We start from the raw sequence: 23174 nt of genomic DNA on the forward strand, positions 1-23174 counted from the left end.
AAATAGACTTAGCAGGTAGCCTTGCTGAGTTTCTTTATAAATATTTGACCATAGTTTCAATTCAACAGGGACGTTTCTAAGATTTTGATGACTAAGTGCGAATTTATAATTTTGATGGACTGTAGTCTGTAGTATGAAAAATTTGAATTCTCAAAATACATTAAATTTTTTATTTAATATCAATATACTCTTACAAAACAAAAATTTACCACCAATATTTCTAAATGCAATCATGCAAAGTCACTATTAATTATGTTTACATCAATATATATACAAGAGAAAATTAGGGATGATCGATGAGTTACAGACTTGTAGAGAGAAAAATAGAGGAAGATGATAGGTGTGTGTGGATATACAGCAAGATTGCGCAGATAAAATAATTTGCATACATGTAGTGATGAAAAAGTAGTACGGAGCAGTTTGACAAAAAATTTGATAGTTGATATAAGTAAGAGATACATACGCATAGAAAATTTGATCATTGATACTTACGATCATTGTATCAATTCATCAATTGTTAGCCATATTAAATATCATCGTACCACCAATCGTTAGTTGGTTCAGTGGTGATTGATGCTGAACTTGGTAGGGAGGACTGTGATTCGATCCCCTACAACTGCGATCGGGAGGGGGCTGAAACAACTTAATGCCAGAACTGACCCCCGAACCAGATTAAACTGGTGGTGAAAGCAAAAAAAAAAATATATATCATCGTACCAAATCAAGTTATCAATTATGAATTTTTGCTAGCGATAGACAAAATTAAGAATTTAATGAGGAGTGCTAGCAACACACTCTTTAACAAACACACTATAACACACTCTCTTCTATTGGTTAAAATTTATATGGGTCCCATAAAAGTTATATGGGCCCACATTTTTTTTATGGGACTCATGTGAATTTCAACCAATAAAAAAGAGTGTGTTGGAGTATGTTTGTTAAAGGGTGTGTTGCTAGCATTATTCGAATTTAATATATATTTTTTGTTGGCCTATTAATCTCTTAAAAAAATTATTTTGGGCCCAAATTTTAAACTTATTTTTATGACCTAAGACGGTCGCCCTCTTGGCCGTCCCTCAAATTTATATATAGATTAATTTGCGCTGACTGAGTGATCGAGAGTTGTGTTAGTTAGTTAGGGTTTATTTTGTTCAATTTCTTCTTCAACAAACTACTATGGTTGCCGTCAAAAAGAAAAACATCAGTACTATGGTTACAAAGCGACGTCGTCGATCCAATGCAGCAAATAACTCAGTGCTCCTCCTCCCCATGGAACTCATCATCGAAATCCTATCTATGCTTAGCGTAAAAGTCATCCTGCGACTCAAATGTAGGGGTGTGCAAAAAATCCAAGTAACCTTAACCAAATCATTAACCAAACCATATCCAAAATTAATAACCAAATCCATTTTAAAAAAAAACCAAACCAATCCAATACAAAAAAACCAATTCTAAACCCTATCCAATTTTTTATAATTGGTTTAAAATTGGTTTTTAAATTGAGGCCCAATAAGGAAAAAGCCCAATAGTTTTTTTAAAAAAAAAAATAAAAATTTCCAAATTCAATTAATTATATAATTTAATAAATAAATAATTAATAAGGTGGTGGAGGAATTGGTCAACGCGGCGGTCAACGCCGGACCACCGGCGGCCGGCACGGCGGAGCTACGGCGGCGGACGGTGGCTGACGGCGATTTTCCTGCGGCGACCGGCGGCCGGCGCGGTGGTTGACGGTGGCGCTCCGGCGGCCGGCGCGGTGGTTGACGGCGGCGCTCCGGCGGCCGGCCACCGTCAACCACCCTTTAATATTTAATTATTTTTTATTTAACAAAATTTATTTATTTTAAAAATAATTATAAAAAACAGATTTTTGATGATTTTTTTTTTTAAAAAAATCTATATTTTAATTATTTTGGGCTTAAAAAAATCTGTTTTTTTGGGCTTAGTTTGAAATATGTTGGGCTTAGAAAAAAAACTCTTATGAATTCATTATAAACCAATAATTCATAAAATTAAAGAAAAATTATGTTTTTTCTATAAATAATAATTATTAAATATGTTCTTTTAATCAATTAAACAAAAAAAAATATTGGCTTAATTATTGTAAAAAAAAAGTTTAAATATATAGGAATTAAAAGTTATAATAATGCATTTTTAAAAAAATAAAAAAAATAAAATAAAATTTAAGATGAATCGGTTATAAATAGGAAACCTATTTTTTATTATAAACCGGTTATAAATTGGTTCCGAACCAATTATAAACCATATCCAAATTAGTTTTGCAAAATAACCAATTTTTCATTAAAATGGTTTTGGATATAAACCAAAACCATAAATATGGTTTGGTGTGGTGTGGTTTTTAAACCATGCACACCCCTACTCAAATGTGTTTGCAAGTCATGGAACACCGTCACATCCGATTCAAACTTTGTCGAAAAGCATCTTAAGGCCTCGTCACGAAACCCACACCTCACTTTATCTTGGCATAAACGCATGGAATTTATAAAGAATGTCGTACCCATCCCTGTGCATCGTTTACTCAAAAAGCCATCCGCCACCGTTTCCAGCAAAGATTTCCATATTATGAAGAACTCTTCCATGTTGGTTGATTCATGTAACGGATTGCTCTGTTTTCTTTCTTGGCAAGGAATCATAGGATTTCCATGGTTACCTCGACCACAACCTTTCAAGTATTTGCTCCATATCTCCAACCCTGCCACCAGAACAAGATCTCAACCAATTGAGTTCACATTTGGCGAGGATTTTAAATTCACATTTGGTTATGATGCTTCGTCGAGAACTTATAAGATTGTAGCTTTTCGTGCTGAAGAAAATAGCAACGAGGTTAAAATTTTCAATCTAGGTGATAATAATTGTTGGAGGAATATTCAGAATTTTCCTGTGGTTCCATATAGTAGGTTGGATAAGTATTATATGTTAAACAGGCTTGATAATGGTGTACATTGCTGTGGCACAGTTAATTGGTTGGCTCTGGACAAGTCTATCGCTCCTATTGAGCAATTTGTGATTGTTTCGCTGGACCTTTCCACCGAGACATACAAACAGTTTCTGCTGCCAGCTCTCGGTTTTGATCATGTGCAAATTTCTCAGCCGGCTCTTAGGGTTCTAATGGGCTCTCTTTGTTTTTCTCATGATTTCAACAAAACTGAATTCATTTTATGGAAGATGAAGGAGTATGGAGTTCAAGAGTCTTGGACTCGATTATTCAAGATCAGTTACCAAAACCTTGCGATGAAACTTCCAATTCGCCTTCGAGTGAAGCTTCCAATGCATATCAATGATGATTATTGCTTACATTATCCATTGGCGTGCCTTTATGTAAATGGTGATATCGTAATTTTGGCATGTGAATGTTGCAAAAAATCATTTATCTATAATTTAAAAGATAAAACAGTAGTTAAAATTAAGAGTAGAAATTTCATATACTGGATCTCTGATTCAAAGGATTATGTAGAAAGTTTGGTTTCTGTTCAATGAGAGTAAGTTTCTCTTAGAATTTCACTTGTTTGAATTTATGTTAATTCATTGTTTATGTATCCTTGTCATTATGCACTAATTATTAAAAGATTGTGTGAATTATTGCAAATTGATTATATATTGGCCATTTCATTTGTTTTGTTATTTATGGATATGAATTCACTCATGAGCATTAGCATTACCAATTCATTTTACTTTTTGTTTACATTTTATTTTTGTATTTCGCTTTTTCACTTGGACTCTAATACAATTTTTTTGATTATCAGATCTGCAACTCAACTTGGGAATTATTTATGATACATGGAAGTATGGTAGGAAAGTCTCGGGCGTATGGAAGAGGAAAAGCATTTGATAACATACGATGCAGAAAAACTAAGTAACCAGCTTGGTTAGAAGATGATGGATACGACAATCAGTTAGATTAATTTCTAAACATTAGAAGTAGGAAATAGTTTTTTTTAGATGTTATTTATTGCGGGGCTTAGCATTTGATCTTTGTGCAAGAAGCCGCTAGTTTGGATCTTGAATTATTTTGATGTTTATATATGATGATATATCAAACTTATAAATAAGTTTATGCAAATATTAAAAGAGATATTAAAAGATGCAACAATAAGCAATAGGGTGTGGATAGAAGAAACCACTTCTGTAATTTTAGTCCAATCCGTTATAGATTTGGGCTTTGTTCAATAAAATTATTTTGAGAGGTTTTTTTTCCACCCTACCACATTCGCGCGCCTTACTAGTTTTCTATTTTGTGGGAAGGTGTTTTTTCCCTCAAATTTTTCATTTTTATAATGTCTGCTACTTAAGTAACGGATAAAAAGTATTTGTGTAATTTTATAAGACGCGCGAGAAAATTAGCATATGACAAAAGGGAGAAAAATAGGCAAATTCAGCTTGCATAACTTTTGCATAATATTCATAATCATTGTAAGGCCTCATTGTAACCTATCTGCACCACCAACATAAAAAGGGAGAAAATAGGCAAATTCTAATGTTAACAGTAGTTTACCGTGAGTCTTGTGCAAAAAATAAAATAAAATAGTTCACCCTGAGTTAATATTTAAAAATGTTTAAAATTTGTGTGGAGATCTATGTCGTTTTGTAGAAGTAGAAGTTTAGAATTTGAATTCGGATGATGAAATTCAATTTAGCAATATCGTTATTTTCTAGTTGAATTAAGATTGTTGGAAGGAAATAAAGTTTGGTTAAAGATTGATTCAGCCAGGGTTAGAACTCGTATACACCTGATCGATTCGGACTTAAAGCTTATTAACCAATTGAGCTAAATCACTTAAACTGGTATTGGAAAATTAAAGTGAAACTCTGATATACCTACTTAATCAAACACAACAATGACTTAATCAAACCATATTTGCAAAAATCACTTAATCAAATATCACTTAATCAAACACAACAATGACTTAATCAAACAACTTTGACTTAAGAGTTTTTACTAATATCTCAAACCACATTTGCAAAAATCACTTAATCAAACACAACAATGACTTCATAATTTTCAATGTAGAAAAATCTATATTCCACAAATCGAACATGCAATTAGACAATAGAACAAAAAATGAAAACAAACACTATATTCCACAAATTGAACTTCATGATTTTCAACAGAACAAAAATTGAAAACGAACTATATTCTAGAAAAATCTAGAAACGAAAAGAAATAGAAACGAGAGAGATTTTCACTTACAAGCTTCGAAGAAGAAGAAGAAGAAGTAGCTCTGGCGTGATTCAGAGAGTTCCGATTTAACTCCGGCGTAGATTCAGACTTCCGATTGTTGCTTCGTGTTGTTGGTTTGCGAAACGATGATGGAGGAGAGAGAGGTTTTGCGATTCAGAGTTAATCGAACCATGGTGGAGAGAGAGGGTTTTGCGAAATTGACAATGTTTTGAACGAGAAAGGGTTTAACAAAATATATGTATTTTAAACAATTAAAAAATGAATTGTTTGTGATGGAAAAAATCCCTCACAAACTTTATAATTCAAATTGTTTAATAAAATTAACATCCATCACTTGAGAAAGAATAAACCATGGTATAAATTTTCCACCTTTATGACGGATTCTGTGACGGAAAATTTATGAGGTAAACAAATTGTCACAAATTCCGTCACTAACATTAAGAAATTTGATTTAAAAAAAACATGACTTTACATCACTAAAAATAAAAATTCCGTGGCAATTTGTGAGGGATTTGTTTCCCTCCCTAAATTCCCTCACTAATTCGCGAATTTCTAGTAGTGGCTGTCTCGACGAATTCAGTTCAAGAACCAAGTGATATGCTGAATTCAAGCTGCAAGTGTAAGATATCCAATTGTTCGACAGAGTAAGTTTTAAAACATGGTTTTTTTTTTCTTTTGGGTTGATAGAACAAAGATTAAAGTACTACTATTATAAGTTGAGAGTTTACTTCATTTATATTAATTTTCAGGTATTGTGAGTGTTATGATTCTGCTGTCAAATGCACAGAAGCATGTAAATGTGAAGGGCGCAATAATCCACATGGTAGAAAGGATGGTACAGTTGAAACAAAATCTGAGCTTGAAGAAACAAAAGCATTACAGATTTAGAGGTTTGATATGATAACTTTTGTGTTTGATGACATGATGAATTTGTTGTTCATTATTGATTTCTATTCCTTTGTATGTGACAGGTCATGAAGATCTTCCTGTGCAGAATTCATTAGTCACTACAACATTTATACTTCTTCTCCTATTGGCATGAGGATATCCATTTCTAATCCTCAATGTGTAATTGAAATTGAATCATCTCTTACTTTGTCAGATGATAGTATAGTTTTCTATTCATTTGTAATTGAAGTTTAATCATCTCTTACTGTGTCAGGAATTTGACATTACAAATGACGACATTATTGTTTTTCTTTTGTTACAAGTATTAAACCATGCAAGGGAATTGTATATGTGATATGCCTACAATACATTTTTGTACAATTGGTCTCTTTTAATGTTTCCTATAAAGAAACCTATTATCAAGACACAAGATTTGATAAACATTTCAGACACAAGATTTTAGTATCTATAGTTGCATTTAAAAAAAAAATCAAATGAGAGTTTAACTCAATTAGTAGGAATATCGCATAATATATGCAATGATTGGGGTTCGAATCCTAGACACCTCATTGATTTTCAACATAACAAAAATTGAAAACGAACTATATTCCAGAAAAATCTAGAAACGAAAAGAAATAGAAACGAGAGAGAGAGATTTTCACTTACAAGCTTCGAGAAGGAGGAGTAGCTCCGGCGTGATTCAGAGAGTTCCGATTTAACTCCGGCGTAGATTCAGACTTTCGATTGTTGCTTCGTGTTGTTGGTTTTGCGAAACGATGATGGAGGAGAGAGGGTTTTGCGAAACGATTCAGAGAGAGGGTTTTGCGAAACGATGATGGAGGAGAGAGAGGGTTTTGCGATTCAGAGTTAATCAAACCATGGTGGAGAGAGAGGGTTTTGCGAAATTGACAATGTTTTGAATGAGAAAGGGTTTAACAAAATATATGTATTTTAAATAATTAAAAAATGAATTGTTTGTGATGGAAAAAATCCCTCACAAACTTTATAATTCAAATTGTTTAATAAAATTAACATCCATCACTTGAGAAAGAATAAACCATGGTATAAATTTTCCACCTTTATGACGGATTCTGTGACAGAATATTTATGAGGGAAACAAATTGTCACAAATTTCGTCACTAACATTAAGAAATTTGATTTAAAAAAACAACATGACTTTCCATCACTAAAAATAAAAATTCCGTGGCAATTTGTGAGGGATTTGTTTCCCTCCCTAAATTCCCTCACTAATTCGCGAATTTCTAGTAGTGGCTGTCTCGACGAATTCAGTTCAAGAACCAAGTGATATGCTGAATTCAAGCTGCAAGTGTAAGATATTCGATTGTTCGACAGAGTAAGTTTTAAAACATGATTTTTTTCTTTCTTTTGGGCTGATAGAACAAAGATTAAAGTACTACTATTATAAGTTGAGAGTTTACTTCATTTATATTAATTTTCAGGTATTGTGAGTGCTATGATTCTCCTGTCAAATGCACAGAAGCATGTAAATGTGAAGGGTGCAATAATCCACATGGTAGAAAGGATGGTACAGCTGAAACAAAATCTGAGCTTGAAGAAACAAAAGCATTACAGATTTAGAGGTTTGATATGATAACTTTTGTGTTTGATGACATGATGAATTTGTTGTTCATTATTGATTTCTATTCCTTTGTATGTGACAGGTCATGAAGATCTTCCTGTGCAGAATTCATTAGTCACTACAACATTTATACTTCTTCTCCTATTGGCATGAGGATATCCATTTCTAATCCTCAATGTGTAATTGAAGTTGAATCATCTCTTACTTTGTCAGATGATAGTATAGTTTTCTATTCATTTGTAATTGAAGTTTAATCATCTCTTACTGTGTCAGGAATTTGACATTACAAATGACGACATTATTGTTTTTCTTTTGTTACAAGTATTAAACCATGCAAGGGAATTGTATATGTGATATGCCTACTACATTTTTGTACAATTGGTCTCTTTTAATGTTTCCTATAAAGAAACCTATTATCAAGACACAAGATTTGATAAACATTTCAGACACAAGATTTTAGTATCTATAGTTGCATTTAAAAAAAAAATCAAATGAGAGTTTAACTCAATTAGTAGGAATATCGCATAATATATGCAATGATTGGGGTTCGAATCCTAGACACCTCATTGATTTTCAACATAACAAAAATTGAAAACGAACTATATTCCAGAAAAATCTAGAAACGAAAAGAAATAGAAACGAGAGAGAGAGATTTTCACTTACAAGCTTCGAGAAGGAGGAGTAGCTCCGGCGTGATTCAGAGAGTTCCGATTTAACTCCGGCGTAGATTCAGACTTTCGATTGTTGCTTCGTGTTGTTGGTTTTGCGAAACGATGATGGAGGAGAGAGGGTTTTGCGAAACGATTCAGAGAGAGGGTTTTGCGAAACGATGATGGAGGAGAGAGAGGGTTTTGCGATTCAGAGTTAATCAAACCATGGTGGAGAGAGAGGGTTTTGCGAAATTGACAATGTTTTGAATGAGAAAGGGTTTAACAAAATATATGTATTTTAAATAATTAAAAAATGAATTGTTTGTGATGGAAAAAATCCCTCACAAACTTTATAATTCAAATTGTTTAATAAAATTAACATCCATCACTTGAGAAAGAATAAACCATGGTATAAATTTTCCACCTTTATGACGGATTCTGTGACAGAATATTTATGAGGGAAACAAATTGTCACAAATTTCGTCACTAACATTAAGAAATTTGATTTAAAAAAACAACATGACTTTCCATCACTAAAAATAAAAATTCCGTGGCAATTTGTGAGGGATTTGTTTCCCTCCCTAAATTCCCTCACTAATTCGCGAATTTCTAGTAGTGGCTGTCTCGACGAATTCAGTTCAAGAACCAAGTGATATGCTGAATTCAAGCTGCAAGTGTAAGATATTCGATTGTTCGACAGAGTAAGTTTTAAAACATGATTTTTTTCTTTCTTTTGGGCTGATAGAACAAAGATTAAAGTACTACTATTATAAGTTGAGAGTTTACTTCATTTATATTAATTTTCAGGTATTGTGAGTGCTATGATTCTCCTGTCAAATGCACAGAAGCATGTAAATGTGAAGGGTGCAATAATCCACATGGTAGAAAGGATGGTACAGCTGAAACAAAATCTGAGCTTGAAGAAACAAAAGCATTACAGATTTAGAGGTTTGATATGATAACTTTTGTGTTTGATGACATGATGAATTTGTTGTTCATTATTGATTTCTATTCCTTTGTATGTGACAGGTCATGAAGATCTTCCTGTGCAGAATTCATTAGTCACTACAACATTTATACTTCTTCTCCTATTGGCATGAGGATATCCATTTCTAATCCTCAATGTGTAATTGAAGTTGAATCATCTCTTACTTTGTCAGATGATAGTATAGTTTTCTATTCATTTGTAATTGAAGTTTAATCATCTCTTACTGTGTCAGGAATTTGACATTACAAATGACGACATTATTGTTTTTCTTTTGTTACAAGTATTAAACCATGCAAGGGAATTGTATATGTGATATGCCTACTACATTTTTGTACAATTGGTCTCTTTTAATGTTTCCTATAAAGAAACCTATTATCAAGACACAAGATTTGATAAACATTTCAGACACAAGATTTTAGTATCTATAGTTGCATTTAAAAAAAAAAAAGTCAAATGAGAGTTTAACTCAATTAGTAGGAATATCGCATAATATATGCAATGATTGGGGTTCGAATCCTAGACACCTCATTGATTCACCTTCCTAGATGTTGTTGAAGCATGGAAAAACCGAGTGTTGGGATCCCCACCTCGATACCAATGTGTCTTACACCGTTGATGCCAAAAAAGATCACCCTGTACCTCAAGGCACCAACATAATTAACATTACTATCACCTCCATGATCGCGTGCTTGCACAAGCTTTTTTCGTCACTCTTTGATATCTTTTTTGATTAACTAAACAAGATTTACTTTTATTTGGTGTGGAAATTATTTGAGATTACTATGGCAAACACATAAGTATTGTTTCTGCCTTTGATTTTCTTCCATCAATGATTTTTGGACAAACCTTTTAATTTCCACATGTGAACTCTTCTTCTCATTTTTTTTAAGACACATATACACACATGGCTAGTTTCTCAGAACTTTCAAGAAACAAACTTTCAAACTTTTATCTTACCCATTCCGTACTCTTTTCAAAACCTCTTCAAGAAACCTCGCTATCTCTGTTCAAACCTCAAACCTTTTATTCTTTTTTTGGATGATGCATTTTTCTCCATTTTTTAAAGATTTTTGTTATGTGCGTTTGTTTTGGTCTTCTTGTAAAAATGGGTTAAATCATCAAACTTTACATCACCCATTTTCCCTTTTTCTCCATTTTTCTTTGCGTAAGTTTGCTGCATCACTTTACTCTTATATTCTTTCTGCAACATTTGCATTCTTGTTATGTGTTTTTTAAGATTCTTGTTCTTGTGTTATTCTTTTGTTATGTGGGTTTGTTTTGGTGTATAAGATTCTTCTTCTTTATCAAACAAAGATTCTTGTTCTTGTGTTATTCTTTTGTTTGTCATACCTGTAACTAACATATAAAATATTTATATTTTAATCAGTAACAACAAAATACATTTATTGTAAAAAAAAATTACATTTTAATTACGTAAAAATAACACCTCACTTCTAGCAGTTTTTGAAGTAAACTCATTAAACAAAATTTCATATTGTATTTTTTTTTGTTCATTTTATGTGTTTTCTGAAGCTTAGTCATTTTATTTGGGCCTTTCAAATTATTTTTTAACAAAGACAGATCCGAAAAAATATTGAGTTCTTATTTTATTTTTGTGAATCAATTTTTTTTCATATTTTTGTAGAGACCTACTACCCTATAAATTTTTGTTGAGACCCCCAAAAAATGGAGGTCCGGCTATGTAGCACACTTTGCACATGCTCATAGTCGGCCCTGGGTATATCTATTATTCAATTACCTTAAAAGTGGATTTTTGTTTATAGCACCTAGCAGGGAACGATGTCTCTTATTTTATGCACATGTGCGAAAATAAGAAGAAAAAAAATATATACAAAAGAAAAGATGAAAACGTGAGAGACAAAACCTATACCGTAAGTAATTAGATTTTGATAAAATAATAGAATATTATAAAATTTTATGCAATTATTCAAATATAATAATTTATTTAATAAATAATAGTTACATGAATGTAATAGGGATTTCGTAAAAATAAAATAACATGAGTTAAAATTTACAATACCATCATTTATTTTTTTTGGATATTCACAATACAATCATTTTATATTTCAATATATATATTATTCATTCTTACATGACATACATGATTTAAAAGTCATATTTAATACATGAAAAAAAATAGGGATATTATTTGTTTACAAGATATATTGTGGGTATATTTTGGTGCCATTTGTTGAAAAAATAAAGACTTTTCAACATGTATGTTTTCAACCAACACCAATAATATTTGTTATTGAAATGCATGATATGGTCACATTTAATTCATGAGAATGAGAGAAAATTAATTGGGTGTGAATTATCTAATATTTAAAATTGATTTTTGAATTTAAAATTAATAATATATTAATTTTTTTAAAATAACACTTAAATTTCTAGATTAAAAATAAAATTATTAAATTCAAATTAAGTTAAAAATTAAAGGGTAAATGATCATTTACCCCCTTGCAAAATAAGCAAATTTTCGTTTACCTCCCTGCGCAGATTTTTTTTCTGTTTACCCCCTTGCAAAACATTGATTCCCTCATTTTGCCCTCTGGCTGTACAAAAGGACATGTGACTTTGCACATATGCTGACGTGGCTTGTACACGTGGAAAAAAAACATTTATATTTTTTAAAAAATTCCACGTCAGATAATATATTATTTTTAAAAATTAAAAAAAAGTATTTTTTTTTTATTTTGCACCAAAAATAAAGATTTACTCCAAATAAAATTTATTTTTAAATTAAAAATTTATTTTCAAATCTTTTTTAATTAAAAAAAAATAGAATCTTTATTTTTTAAAATCAAAACTTTACTTTTTTCTGCATAAATTTTAAATTTTTTTTTCCTAAAATAAAAAAAAATGATTTTTTTTATCTTGCACCAAAAATAAAGAATTACTCCCAAATAAAATTTATTTTTAAATTAAAAATTTTAAATATTTTTTTTCAAATCTTTTTTAATTAAAAAAAAATAGAATCTTTATTTTTTAAAAACAAAACTTTACTTTTTTCTACATAAATTTAATTTTTTTTTTCCTAAATTAAAAAAAAAAGATTTTTTTTTATTTTGCACCAAAAATAAAGATTTACTCCTAAATAAAATTTATTTTTAAATTAAAAATTTTGAAGATTTATTTTCAAATTTTTTTAATTAAAAAAAAATAGAATCTTTATTTTTTAAAAACAAAACTTTACTTTTTTCTGCATAACTTTACTTTACTTCTTCTTCATAGTTCAGGCTTCGCCGAAAATCGTTTCCTTCCCCTGTCGTGATCGTATTCATCGTCGTCTTCTTCAATCGCCGGAGTCCTCTTCTACTTCGTTATCTCTAGTTCTAGGGCCAATAGTTTTGGTAGAAGATGAAAACTGAAACTTCTTTTTCTATTTTTTTTATGGTACTTTTTTTTTTTAATTCAAAAATATTAACATAAAATGGTTTTGTTTTAAAAAAAATAAAGATTCTATTTTTCTTTAATGAAAAAAGATTTGAAAATAAATCTTTAAAATTTTTATTTTAAAAATAAATTTTATTTGGGAGTAAGTCTTGGAGTAAATATTTGTTTTCGGTGCAAAATAAAAAAATTCGTTTTTTTTTTTTTTTATTTTAGGAAAAAAAACATTTTTTTCATTTTAGGATTTTTTTTTAAAAAATAATATATTATCTAACGTGGAATTTTTTAAAAAATATAAATGGTTTTTTCCACGTGTACAAGCCACGTCAGCATATGTGCATAGTCACATGTCCTGTAGTACACCTAGGTGGCAAAATGAGGGAATCTATGTTTTGCTGGGGGTAAACAGAAAAAAATCTAGACAGGGGGGTAAACGAAAATTCGCTTATTTTCCAGGGGGTAAATGATCATTTACCCAAAATTAAAAAAGTTGTATATATCATTTTAATAAGAAGTAAACTCTACGAGTTTACGTTTTGATTCCACCTAAACTAAATGAGTTGGCGTAAAAATTCAATTCTGACAAATTTAAATAGAGAAACCAATAAACTCTCTTCGGCACCGCCACCATCTCTGGCTCCTTCTCATCCACTTCTTTCCACAATGATGCCCTCATCTTCATCTTCTCGATGCTTGTCAATGGCCTCTTTGCACAGTGCCATTGTTGCTACCTTTTTCAAAGAAATCTAGTAGATAATATCAGAGTTATCAGGTGGGCCGGTTGGGTTGGACCAACACTTATAAAAATATTTAAATGGGTCGGCCTATTTGTTTCATGGGCTGCAAAAACCGAGTCCAACCTGATTAGTAAATGAGCTATGTGATATGACCAATTACGTGTACAAATCAGAGCTTGTAAAATGTTAGAGAGTAAGCAATTTTTATACTTATTCAAGATACGATCTCTGATAGTTAATGAAGATTTAGAAACAAAACCTAAAACTTTTCCAAGTGAAAAACTAGGATGAAAACGAAACATCAATATTAACTCTTCACCTATCAATTGCAATCGCAATTGTGTCTTTAAAGAAAAGAAGTCGCAGCTCTATCTTCGGGGAAGTTAAAGTTGCTCACTCTTCTTTGAAGAAGTGACTTAGGGTTAGAAAGAACCGAAGAGAGTTACTTAAGGTTAGCTAGGTTACTTGATTTTGTTTGGCTTTCTTTTAAAAATTGACCAGATCAAAGAAAACTATTTTTCTAAATTAGTTTTTTTTTTACAAAAGATACTTTTTTTTTTTTGTTTTTTAGTGGGTCAGTGCAATGGCTAGACCATGAAAAATATAGACCTAGTGGGCCGACCCAAAAAGATACTAACGTTTTTATGTGCTTTTTCACGGCCGACAGGGTCAGTTAGAGCTGTAAAAAGGGCCTTAAGGGGCCGGCCCGAACCGGCCTGCAGGGGCCCGATCAAATAAAGGGTCCGGCCCAGTCCGACCCCTTAACTTCATGGCCCGGCCCGCTTAGTCCGGCCCGATAAGCAAAAGCCTACATGGCCCGATGGGCCGACCCACTAATTTTCATAGTATTTTTTTTTTTGAAAAAAAAACATATTCTACTAAATTTATGTTATATTTCTCAACTAAATCTTCAAGAAGGTAATTCGTATCCCTATATTTTCTCTCATAATCCCCCAAACAACAATATCTTCCTCTTTATCCTTATCAAACAAACAAAGAAATCTCTAACAAATAATCTCATTCTAATCCAATAAGTTGTTTGTCATATTATTATTATTACTACCAAAAAAATTTTCCAAGTTTTATATCTTTCATTCATCCATTGTAATTTAAGTAAAATCAAAAATATAGAAAGAATATAAAATAAATACAATAAAAAGATGATAGGCTTAAAATAACCATATTCCAAGTTTTATATCCTTCATTGTAATTGCACAAAAATAAATTAAAAAAAATATAAAAAGATGATTTGCTTAAAAATAGGAATAAAACAGATTATAGATAGGAACAAAACACAAATAATAACAATAAAACAACAAAAATAATAAAAAAAATTATATATAAATTTACGCATAAAAATATGATCAAAATATAACAATAAAAAGATTATAAAATATTTTTAAATAATTTTTTTAATTCTTTAAGGGGCCGGCCCAAAAGCCTGTGGGTTGCCTATGACGGCCCATGAAAAAGCCTGACCCGATAAGGTCCGGCCTCCTTTTTATGAAGCCCGGCCCATGTAAAAAGATAGGGATAATGGGCCGGTCCGATAGCCCGGCCTTTTTGACAGCTATAGTTATGGATAAGATAATAGATAGTTTGTTTTTTTTTTTTTTTGAAAAATTGAAAATAAACACTAAAGTCACATGTTATGTCCATTTTTTGTTGGGGTCTTATAAGATAATGTTATCTTTTTATTTGTTTGTTATACTATTACTAGGTACGGGAGAGTTTGTTATCTACTTACCGCTAATTTCTAGGATAATGCTTCATTTAGAAAGAGAGTGAAGTATTAGGTTAACTTTAAATACAAGTAATATATAATCCACTATACACTAGTGAATGAGTGATAGTATCAAAGTTTCTTCTTGGAGATGGATGCAATAGAAAACAAGAACGCCCCTGTTTCCAACTTACAAAAAGAGGTTTATTTGTTTGCATCACTTTGCTGTATTTGTTTTTAATAAAGTTTGTTGCATCTCCTTCCTTTCTTATTTAATGAATGTGTTGTCCGTTGTTCGTCTCTTACAATTTATCGTGCTTCGCAGCGTATTCTGACTAATATGATCGTATAGTTCAATTTAGGGTTATTTGTTGTCTCGTGCTTCGCAATGTATTCTGACTATTATGATTGTATAGTTCTATTTAGGGTTATTTGTTCACATATTAACTAAGCAAGATTTCCTTTTATTTGGTGTGGAAACACATAAGTATTGTTTCTGCCTTTGATTTTCTTCCATCAATGATTTACGGACAAGCACTTAAAGAGAGTAAAACGAGTAATATAATATCTACTGTTGATAAACAAATTATTAATGGTTGATTTTTCTCGGAATCACCCTATACTACCTATTTTACTGACTAATTTTTACTACCTATATGAAGGATGATTCTTTGTTTGACTACCTCAATATTCTATCTCCTTTAAAGACCAAAACGCGCGTTGAAGCTACTCTAACGTTGAACTCACTTGGCATGGATTATTCACTTCTGGCATCAAAGCCTAAAGTTTCGTCCGAAGATGTAAATAAAATATATAGACATGAAGAAGCTCTTACTGATTCTACTCATGGATGTCAATACTCACTTGGGCCATCTAGTCAACATAAAAAGATCGAGCTTCCACAATCTATGCAATATAGTCCTTATAGCTCCGAACAACGTCCTCTAATTTCAACTGAAGAGGCTAACTGGGCTCTTGAATTACTTGGCATGCAAGTACCAAATGGTACCAATGTACAAGACGATTCTATGAAAGATTCAGTTGAGTGTGGAACATATATTCCGGAAGTAGGTTCGGTTCAGGCAAACATTGAAGGAGCGGATTGTGATTCTAATCACTTAAGTAGTATAACACAATTAATGAATCTGCCGCCACAATCTAACACTAGCAGTAATTATAAAATGCAAAATGTTGAACATGTTGCTTCTAGTTCAAAACATGAAATTGAATATAATCCTTCTGAACCTATAGCTGCAACAGACATAAATCAAACCCCGAACAATCTTGCCAATGTTGCTTTAATGGATAGCAATCCAATTGCGAGAGGGATCGATGAGGTCAGAAAATCAAATTTTTGTGTATTAGGATTGTCTACTTTTTTTTCTTTCTACTTGTGTCAATGTGTTAATAACTAATTTTTTTTTTTGTATATAGCTTGCAAGTATTAAACGCAGTATAACGAGGTCCTGTCTAAACTATCAGCCTGAGATGACCAGTTTGCAAATGAATGCTATCAATGAAAACCCATTGCTTCATAGAAAAAACACTAGTTATTCACAAATGTGTGTTTTGCCAAGAAATGATATTTACTTAAATGAAAAGATGTCTTCTGGAAGGAAACCTGAATCACCGAGCTGTACTTCTTCTTTGCATCTTTCTGCAAGGCAAGGCCATCACCTATCGCCGGTCCCTGCACCAATGGAAAGACATTTGGTGCCATCTGAGAATGATGATTTCACCAAGTCATCAGTTCACATTCCTGGTGAAGATTTCTGTCGGAGTACCCCCGACCTGATGAGTAGAGTGCAATTTAACGACCTAACGAATAAACTATTGGATGAAAACATGAAAATGACGTCAAAAGTGCATAGTAAAGATTCGATTGGTCTAATTTCTTCTGGCTCAGAACATGAAATGGAGGAGGAAAGTGTTGATTTCTGTCAGAATATCCCCAAAAGGAAGAGGAAAGTGTAGTTGTTGATTATTGATTCCTTTGCTTGATGATCTTTATTCCATTATTAACTTTCTTCATCAGACTAACACCAATGTTCAATTTTTCAGGAAAAGGTCCGATCTAACTAGGGAAGGAGGGGCATGCAGAAGCTGTAAATGTAAAAAATCAAGGTGTTTGAAAAAGTAAGTTATAAAACATACATGCTCCTTTTTTTGGGTCGATGATTGCGCAAAGATTAAGCTACTATTATAAGTTGTGAATTACCTTCATTTATATCGATTTTTCAGTTATTGTGAGTGCTTTGCTGCTGGAGCCTACTGCATAGGACCTTGCTCATGTATAGACTGCTCGAATAAAGGAGATAATGAAGATACAGTTCTGCAAGCTCGCAGGAATAATGATTCTAAAGTCGTAACAAGTGCTAATTCCTCACCTCAATTTGAGGTCAGCAAATAAATTCAAACTTTAGTTTATTTTACTTTTGAATTTGATCCTATATTAATGATATTTTTCTTGTAGGGGGACCCTAACATAACTTTAGCTTCAAAGCCAAAGCTACAGAAAAGACTATGTAATTGCAATAAATCAGGTTGCCAAAGGAAATATTGCGCATGCTTTAAGGTATCCGTTGTTACGTATATCATATTATATCATGTAAATTTTAATGTGAATTACAATGAATGGTTTTGTTTTGAAGGATGGTGTTGGTTGCTCTCCAATTTGTAAATGTCAAGGGTGCAAAAATATACATGGTAGAAAGGATAGTACAGCTGAAACAAAATCTGAGCTTGAAGAAACAAAAACATTACAAGTTTCCAGGTTTGATATGCTAATTTTTGTGTTCGATGAGATGAAAAATTTATGCTCATTATTGATTTCTATTAATTTGTATGTGACAGAACATTTCCTCCATTACCATATTCATCGATGGGAATGTCGCCTCAAATATTGTGTTCTGAATTGTTCGGCAGCCAAAACCAGGAGCTTGTGGAATCAAATGCTACTGGATCAATAACTATTCCAGATGATGTAAATTGCATCAATACTTCTTCTATTGGCAAGTGGATATGCATTTCTAATCCTGGATGCGAAAATGGCGTTGAATCATCACCTACTCGAAGTGGTGGCCAGAACTCGACATTAGAATGAGGGAAATTTTGTTTTTCTTTTGATACTATATGCTTAGGTTTCTCTCTGTATATGATTCAGGTCTTCTTTTTCTTACTTTTTCAAATCTTATTTTGTTATAGTCTGTGCATTGATTCCACAATGCACAACTTCAATTGTTAACATGAACTAATTTTAATGTTACTTAAAAAACTATTTGTAAATGCACATGTGTATTGATTTTTTCTTGATATTTAAGTTTGATATTATACTAAATTAGAAAATTCATTTAGAATAAAACATTTAGAAATATGTTATAAAATATTTTTAAAATATAAATGAAAATAGTGTGCAATTTCATGTAAACTTTATAAAATGAATAAATTTGTAGATAGAGTTGAGAATAGGCTAGACTGAGTTAGGCATTGATAAGCCTGAATTTGGCCTGTCAAATATCGAAGGCCTGAGTTTGGCTTCTGACCTATCATATGCTTTTTTTTTTTTAGGCTTGAGTTTGGCCGTTTGAAAGTCTGATATGGCATGTTACTAGTGTTAACAAGAAGTGACCACTTGGCCCAGGGGTATCCAATTTTGTAAACGAGAGACAACACACCACTCTTGACCTTCACACATGTGCGCCATCGCTAGTCGTCCGTCCGGGCCTAGACTTGGGTGATGTATTGCACCGCCGTCGTCTATCCGTCTAGATGTCGTACCATAGAGAGTGTAATTATCGACCGATTTAACAAGAAATGACCACTCTAGCAAGCTTATGGGCAACCATGTTCGCTTGTCACTTAACAAACTTCACCTTAAACCCACTTGGGGTTGGTCTAATGGTATTGGCTTGGATCCTTGGAGTATGCTACTTTTAAGGTCTCAGGTTTGTCAGTTCTAGGGCAGGATACCAAGTTTAAAAAAAAAAACAAACTTCACCTTAAAAAAAGTTAGAGTTTAAAGATAGAGATTGTTGTTAGATTAATTAATTTGCGCTCACATCACTCATTGATCGAGTTGTGTTAGTTAGTTAGTTAGGGTTTATTGAACTTGATCTTCAACAACATCAGTACTACTATGGTTAGAAAGCGGCGATGTGTTTGGATGCAACAAATAACTCAGTGTTCCTCCCCATGGAACTGATCACCGAAATCCTATCTATGCTTAGCGTAAAAGCCATCCCGTGATTCAAATGTGTGAGCAAGTCATCGAACAATCTGACATCCGATTCAAACTTTGTCGATAAACATCTTAAGGCGTCATCACGAAACCCACACCTCACTTTATCTTGGCATAAACGCAATACGGTGGAATCTAAGTTGAATGTGGTACCCTTTCCCGTGCATCGTTTACTCAAAACGCCATCCGCCACCATTTCCAGCGATGACTTCCATCGTTTGGAGAACCCTTCCAGGTTTGTTGGTTCATGTAAAGGATTGCTCTCTGTTTTTCTTTCTTGGAAACCTGGAGAACAACATTTCAAGTATGTTGGATATGCCTTGAAATCTCAGTTACAAGAAGTCAGAAAAATCTTTGTTGAATCTTTTTGCATCTTTGATGTTTTGAAGATTTTTCTTTTCCAAGGTAGCACAAAAGAAAAGAAATTTCTGATTTCAGGTATCATCATTCCAAAAAGATTAGAAAAGAAAACTAAACCATAGCGATTAACATTAACCGAAATAACAAAAAGTCAGACTTGTTAAGAACTTGTATCCAAGATTTCCTATGTGTACATATGTGTGTGGGGTTTCTCACTAGTTCTTTTGCAATCTCAAATTGTGGAAGAGAAAAACTCGGCAACATTACTTTGAACATTATTCATGTAATGCTTAATATAAATTGCTGAAAAAGGAAGTTTAATATCGGTGTTCAATTTAAAAAAATATTTAGAAAAGGAGCTGGTGAAATCTACTATATCACATAAAGGAAATATATGAGTTGTTTTTAGATTCCACCGAACCAGTGTTTCAGCGATACCAAATTGAGGAGCTAACAGACTCCACTTTTGCACATTACCTTAAGTCTACGACTCTTCAGCTAAGAAGTTTTTACCAACATTACCATAATACTTCCTTTTAAGCTACCATCATACAACAAAGTTCAGACATTAGTGATAAGTAATCATAATAACACCAACCTGCAAGGGACTTTGATATGAGTCAAGATAGACTAATTCATGCCTTACATAAAAACCAGACCCAAGAGATGTGCTTAATGTCTTATCTACAACTGCTCCTAAGACCTTAATATATCTATAACATATCACAATTCTTAAGTATAAATCAGCAACCACATGCATAATGCTATGAAAAGTATCACAGCACCTAACAATCACAAATTCCCCAATTTATAACATATCAAAAACCCTAACATTGATTTAATAACACAAATCAATTATTTATAGTTTCAATTGCATTATCAATCAATCAATTAAATATAATTAGATTCAGATGAAAAAACTCCAAATTATTTAGTTTTAACCCTAACTATCGTGCTTCAAGAGTTGATCGGAACTCCAAATTATATAGATATATAGAGAGAGAGAAAGAGAGAGAGAGTTACGTCTTGTTGTTCGGTTGGAGAAGAGAAGAAGCGTCGCACACGTGAAGAGTTGATCTCACGACGGCACAACAGTGGAGCGTGACGGCACAACGGTTGAGCGTGACGGCGCAACGTGACGAGGGATAGACGAATAGTGAGATTTGAGGATTCAATGGAAAACCAGAAGGAATGATGCATCGAAGAGGATTTTGTGTTTCTCTACAACAAAAAAGAGGGAGAACAAAAAATAGAGATGGAAGAAGAAGAAGAAGGCAAACAAACAAATTAGAAGCAATGACCAAAATGTAAATTCATAAAATATAATACTTAAAATATAATTAATTTAAAATAAAATTACTTTGAGGTAAAAATTTAATTATATTTGATTTAAATACATGTGGTTGAATTTGATTGGTGACATATCATGCCACATCAGCATAGGGCATATGCCCTCAATTTATGTGAGGGTAGAGAAGAAAAAGCCATAAAATAAAGGTTAATTTGTACACATTTATAAAGGTAAAGATCGAATGAAAAAAAATAAATTAACATGTGCATATTTTATTTTTTTTAATTAACTTCTTGTTTTTGAAGAATTAACATGTGCATATTTATAAACACTAGCGTTCCGCGTTTATTATGCAAACATGTCTTATATTAGGGTGAATGTGTTAATAAAAAAAATTTGTTGTTAAAAAAAACAATCAGAATATTATTGATATTATGAAAAGTCGATACCAAAACTTTTGTATATATCTCTTTGGATATATATAAAAGACCAAATAAAGTTGCATATATATATTTTTTTTGGAAGCAAAATTAAACTCACATATAAAGATAGGGATTACTGTTTGATCGATTAATTAATTCGCGTTCACATGACTCATTTGATCAAGTTGTTAATTAGTTAGGGTTTATTATTGAACTTGTACGTTCTTCAACAACATCGCTACGTACGTACTGCTATGGCTAGAAAGCGACGTCGTGGTTCCTCCGATGCAGCAAATAACTCATTGTTCCTCCCCATGGAACTGATCACCGAAATCCTATCTATGCTTAACGTAAAAGCCATCGTGCGATTCAAATGTGTGAGCAAGTCATGGAACACTCTGACATCCGATTCAAACTTTGTCGATAAACATCTTAAGGCATCATCACGAAACCCACACCTCACTATATGTTGGCATATAAGGGTGAATTCTAAGAAGAATGTGGTACCCATCCCCGTGCATCGTTTACTCAAAAAGCTATCCGCCACCATTTCCAGTGATGACTTCCATCGTATGGAGAACCCTTCCAGGTTGGTTGGTTCATGTAATGGATTGCTCTGTTTTCTTTCTTGGAAACCTGGAGAACAACCTTTCAAGTATTTGCTCCATGTCTCCAACCCTGCCACCAGAACAATATCTCAAATATTTGAGTTCATATATGGCAACGATTTTCGTTTCACATTTGGTTATGATGCTTCAACCACAACTTATAAGATTGTAGCTTTTCGTACTAAAGAAAATAGCAACGAGGTTAAAGTTTTCAATCTAGGTGGTAATAATTGTTGGAGAAATATTCAGAATTTTCCTATTGTTCCTCGTAATAGGTGGGATTTGGATCGTTGTTATAAGTTCCCCATCTTTAATTACGGTGTGCATCTCAATGGCACCATTAATTGGTTGGCTCCCGACAAGTCTATGATCACTATTGTCATTGTTTCGCTGGACCTTTCCACGGAGACATACAAACAGTTTCGGCTGCCATCTCTCGGTTTTTATCATGTGCCAATTTCTAAGCCGGATCTTAGGGTTCTAATGGACTCTCTTTGTTTTTGTCATGATTCCAACAGAACTCATGAATTTATTTTATGGAAGATGAATGAGTATGGAGTTCGAGAGTCTTGGACTCAATTATTTAAGATCAGTTACCAAAATCTTGCAATGCAACTTCCGATGAAGCTTCCGATGCATAACATTGATTATGGTTTACATTATCAATTGGAGTGCCTTTATGTAAATGGTGATATCGTAATTTTGGCAAGTGCATGTTGCAAAAAAGCATTTTTCTACAATTTAAAGGATAAAACAGTAGTTAAGATTAAAAGTAAAAATGCCATATATTGGTACGATGAATCAAAACATTATGTAGAAAGTTTGGTTTCCGTTCATTAAGAGTAAGTTTATCTTTGAATTTATGTATGTTAATTCATTCATTGTTTATGTATCCTTGTCATTATGCACTTATATTAATAGATTGTGTGAATTATATATATATATAGCTAATTGATTATATATTGGCCAATGATTGAATGAATTTGTTTTTATTTCGCTTTTTCACTTGGACTCTAATACAAATTTTTTTATTATCAGATCTGCAACCCAACTCCA

General features: G+C 32.4%; 2 protein-coding genes across 2 annotated transcripts; both read left to right on the forward strand.

Moving 5' to 3' along the window:
- The first annotated feature begins 15343 nt into the window (after positions 1-15343).
- Positions 15344-18478, forward strand: LOC123897031 (protein tesmin/TSO1-like CXC 3). The gene is made up of 8 exons (XM_045947530.1): positions 15344-15402; positions 15863-16537; positions 16635-17164; positions 17262-17336; positions 17442-17598; positions 17674-17775; positions 17852-17973; positions 18054-18478. The coding sequence occupies exons 1-8, from the start codon at positions 15352-15354 to the stop codon at positions 18301-18303; spliced, it is 1962 nt and encodes a 653-aa protein (XP_045803486.1). The 5' UTR covers positions 15344-15351; the 3' UTR covers positions 18304-18478.
- Positions 18479-21764: 3286 nt separating this feature from the next.
- LOC123912797 (F-box/kelch-repeat protein At3g23880-like) lies at positions 21765-22870 on the forward strand. The gene is made up of 2 exons (XM_045963373.1): positions 21765-22770; positions 22866-22870. The coding sequence occupies exons 1-2, from the start codon at positions 21765-21767 to the stop codon at positions 22868-22870; spliced, it is 1011 nt and encodes a 336-aa protein (XP_045819329.1).
- The last annotated feature ends 304 nt before the right edge of the window (positions 22871-23174 follow it).

This window comes from Trifolium pratense, linkage group LG1 (genome assembly GCF_020283565.1).
Source record: "Trifolium pratense cultivar HEN17-A07 linkage group LG1, ARS_RC_1.1, whole genome shotgun sequence".
Classification (NCBI taxonomy): domain Eukaryota; kingdom Viridiplantae; phylum Streptophyta; class Magnoliopsida; order Fabales; family Fabaceae; genus Trifolium; species Trifolium pratense.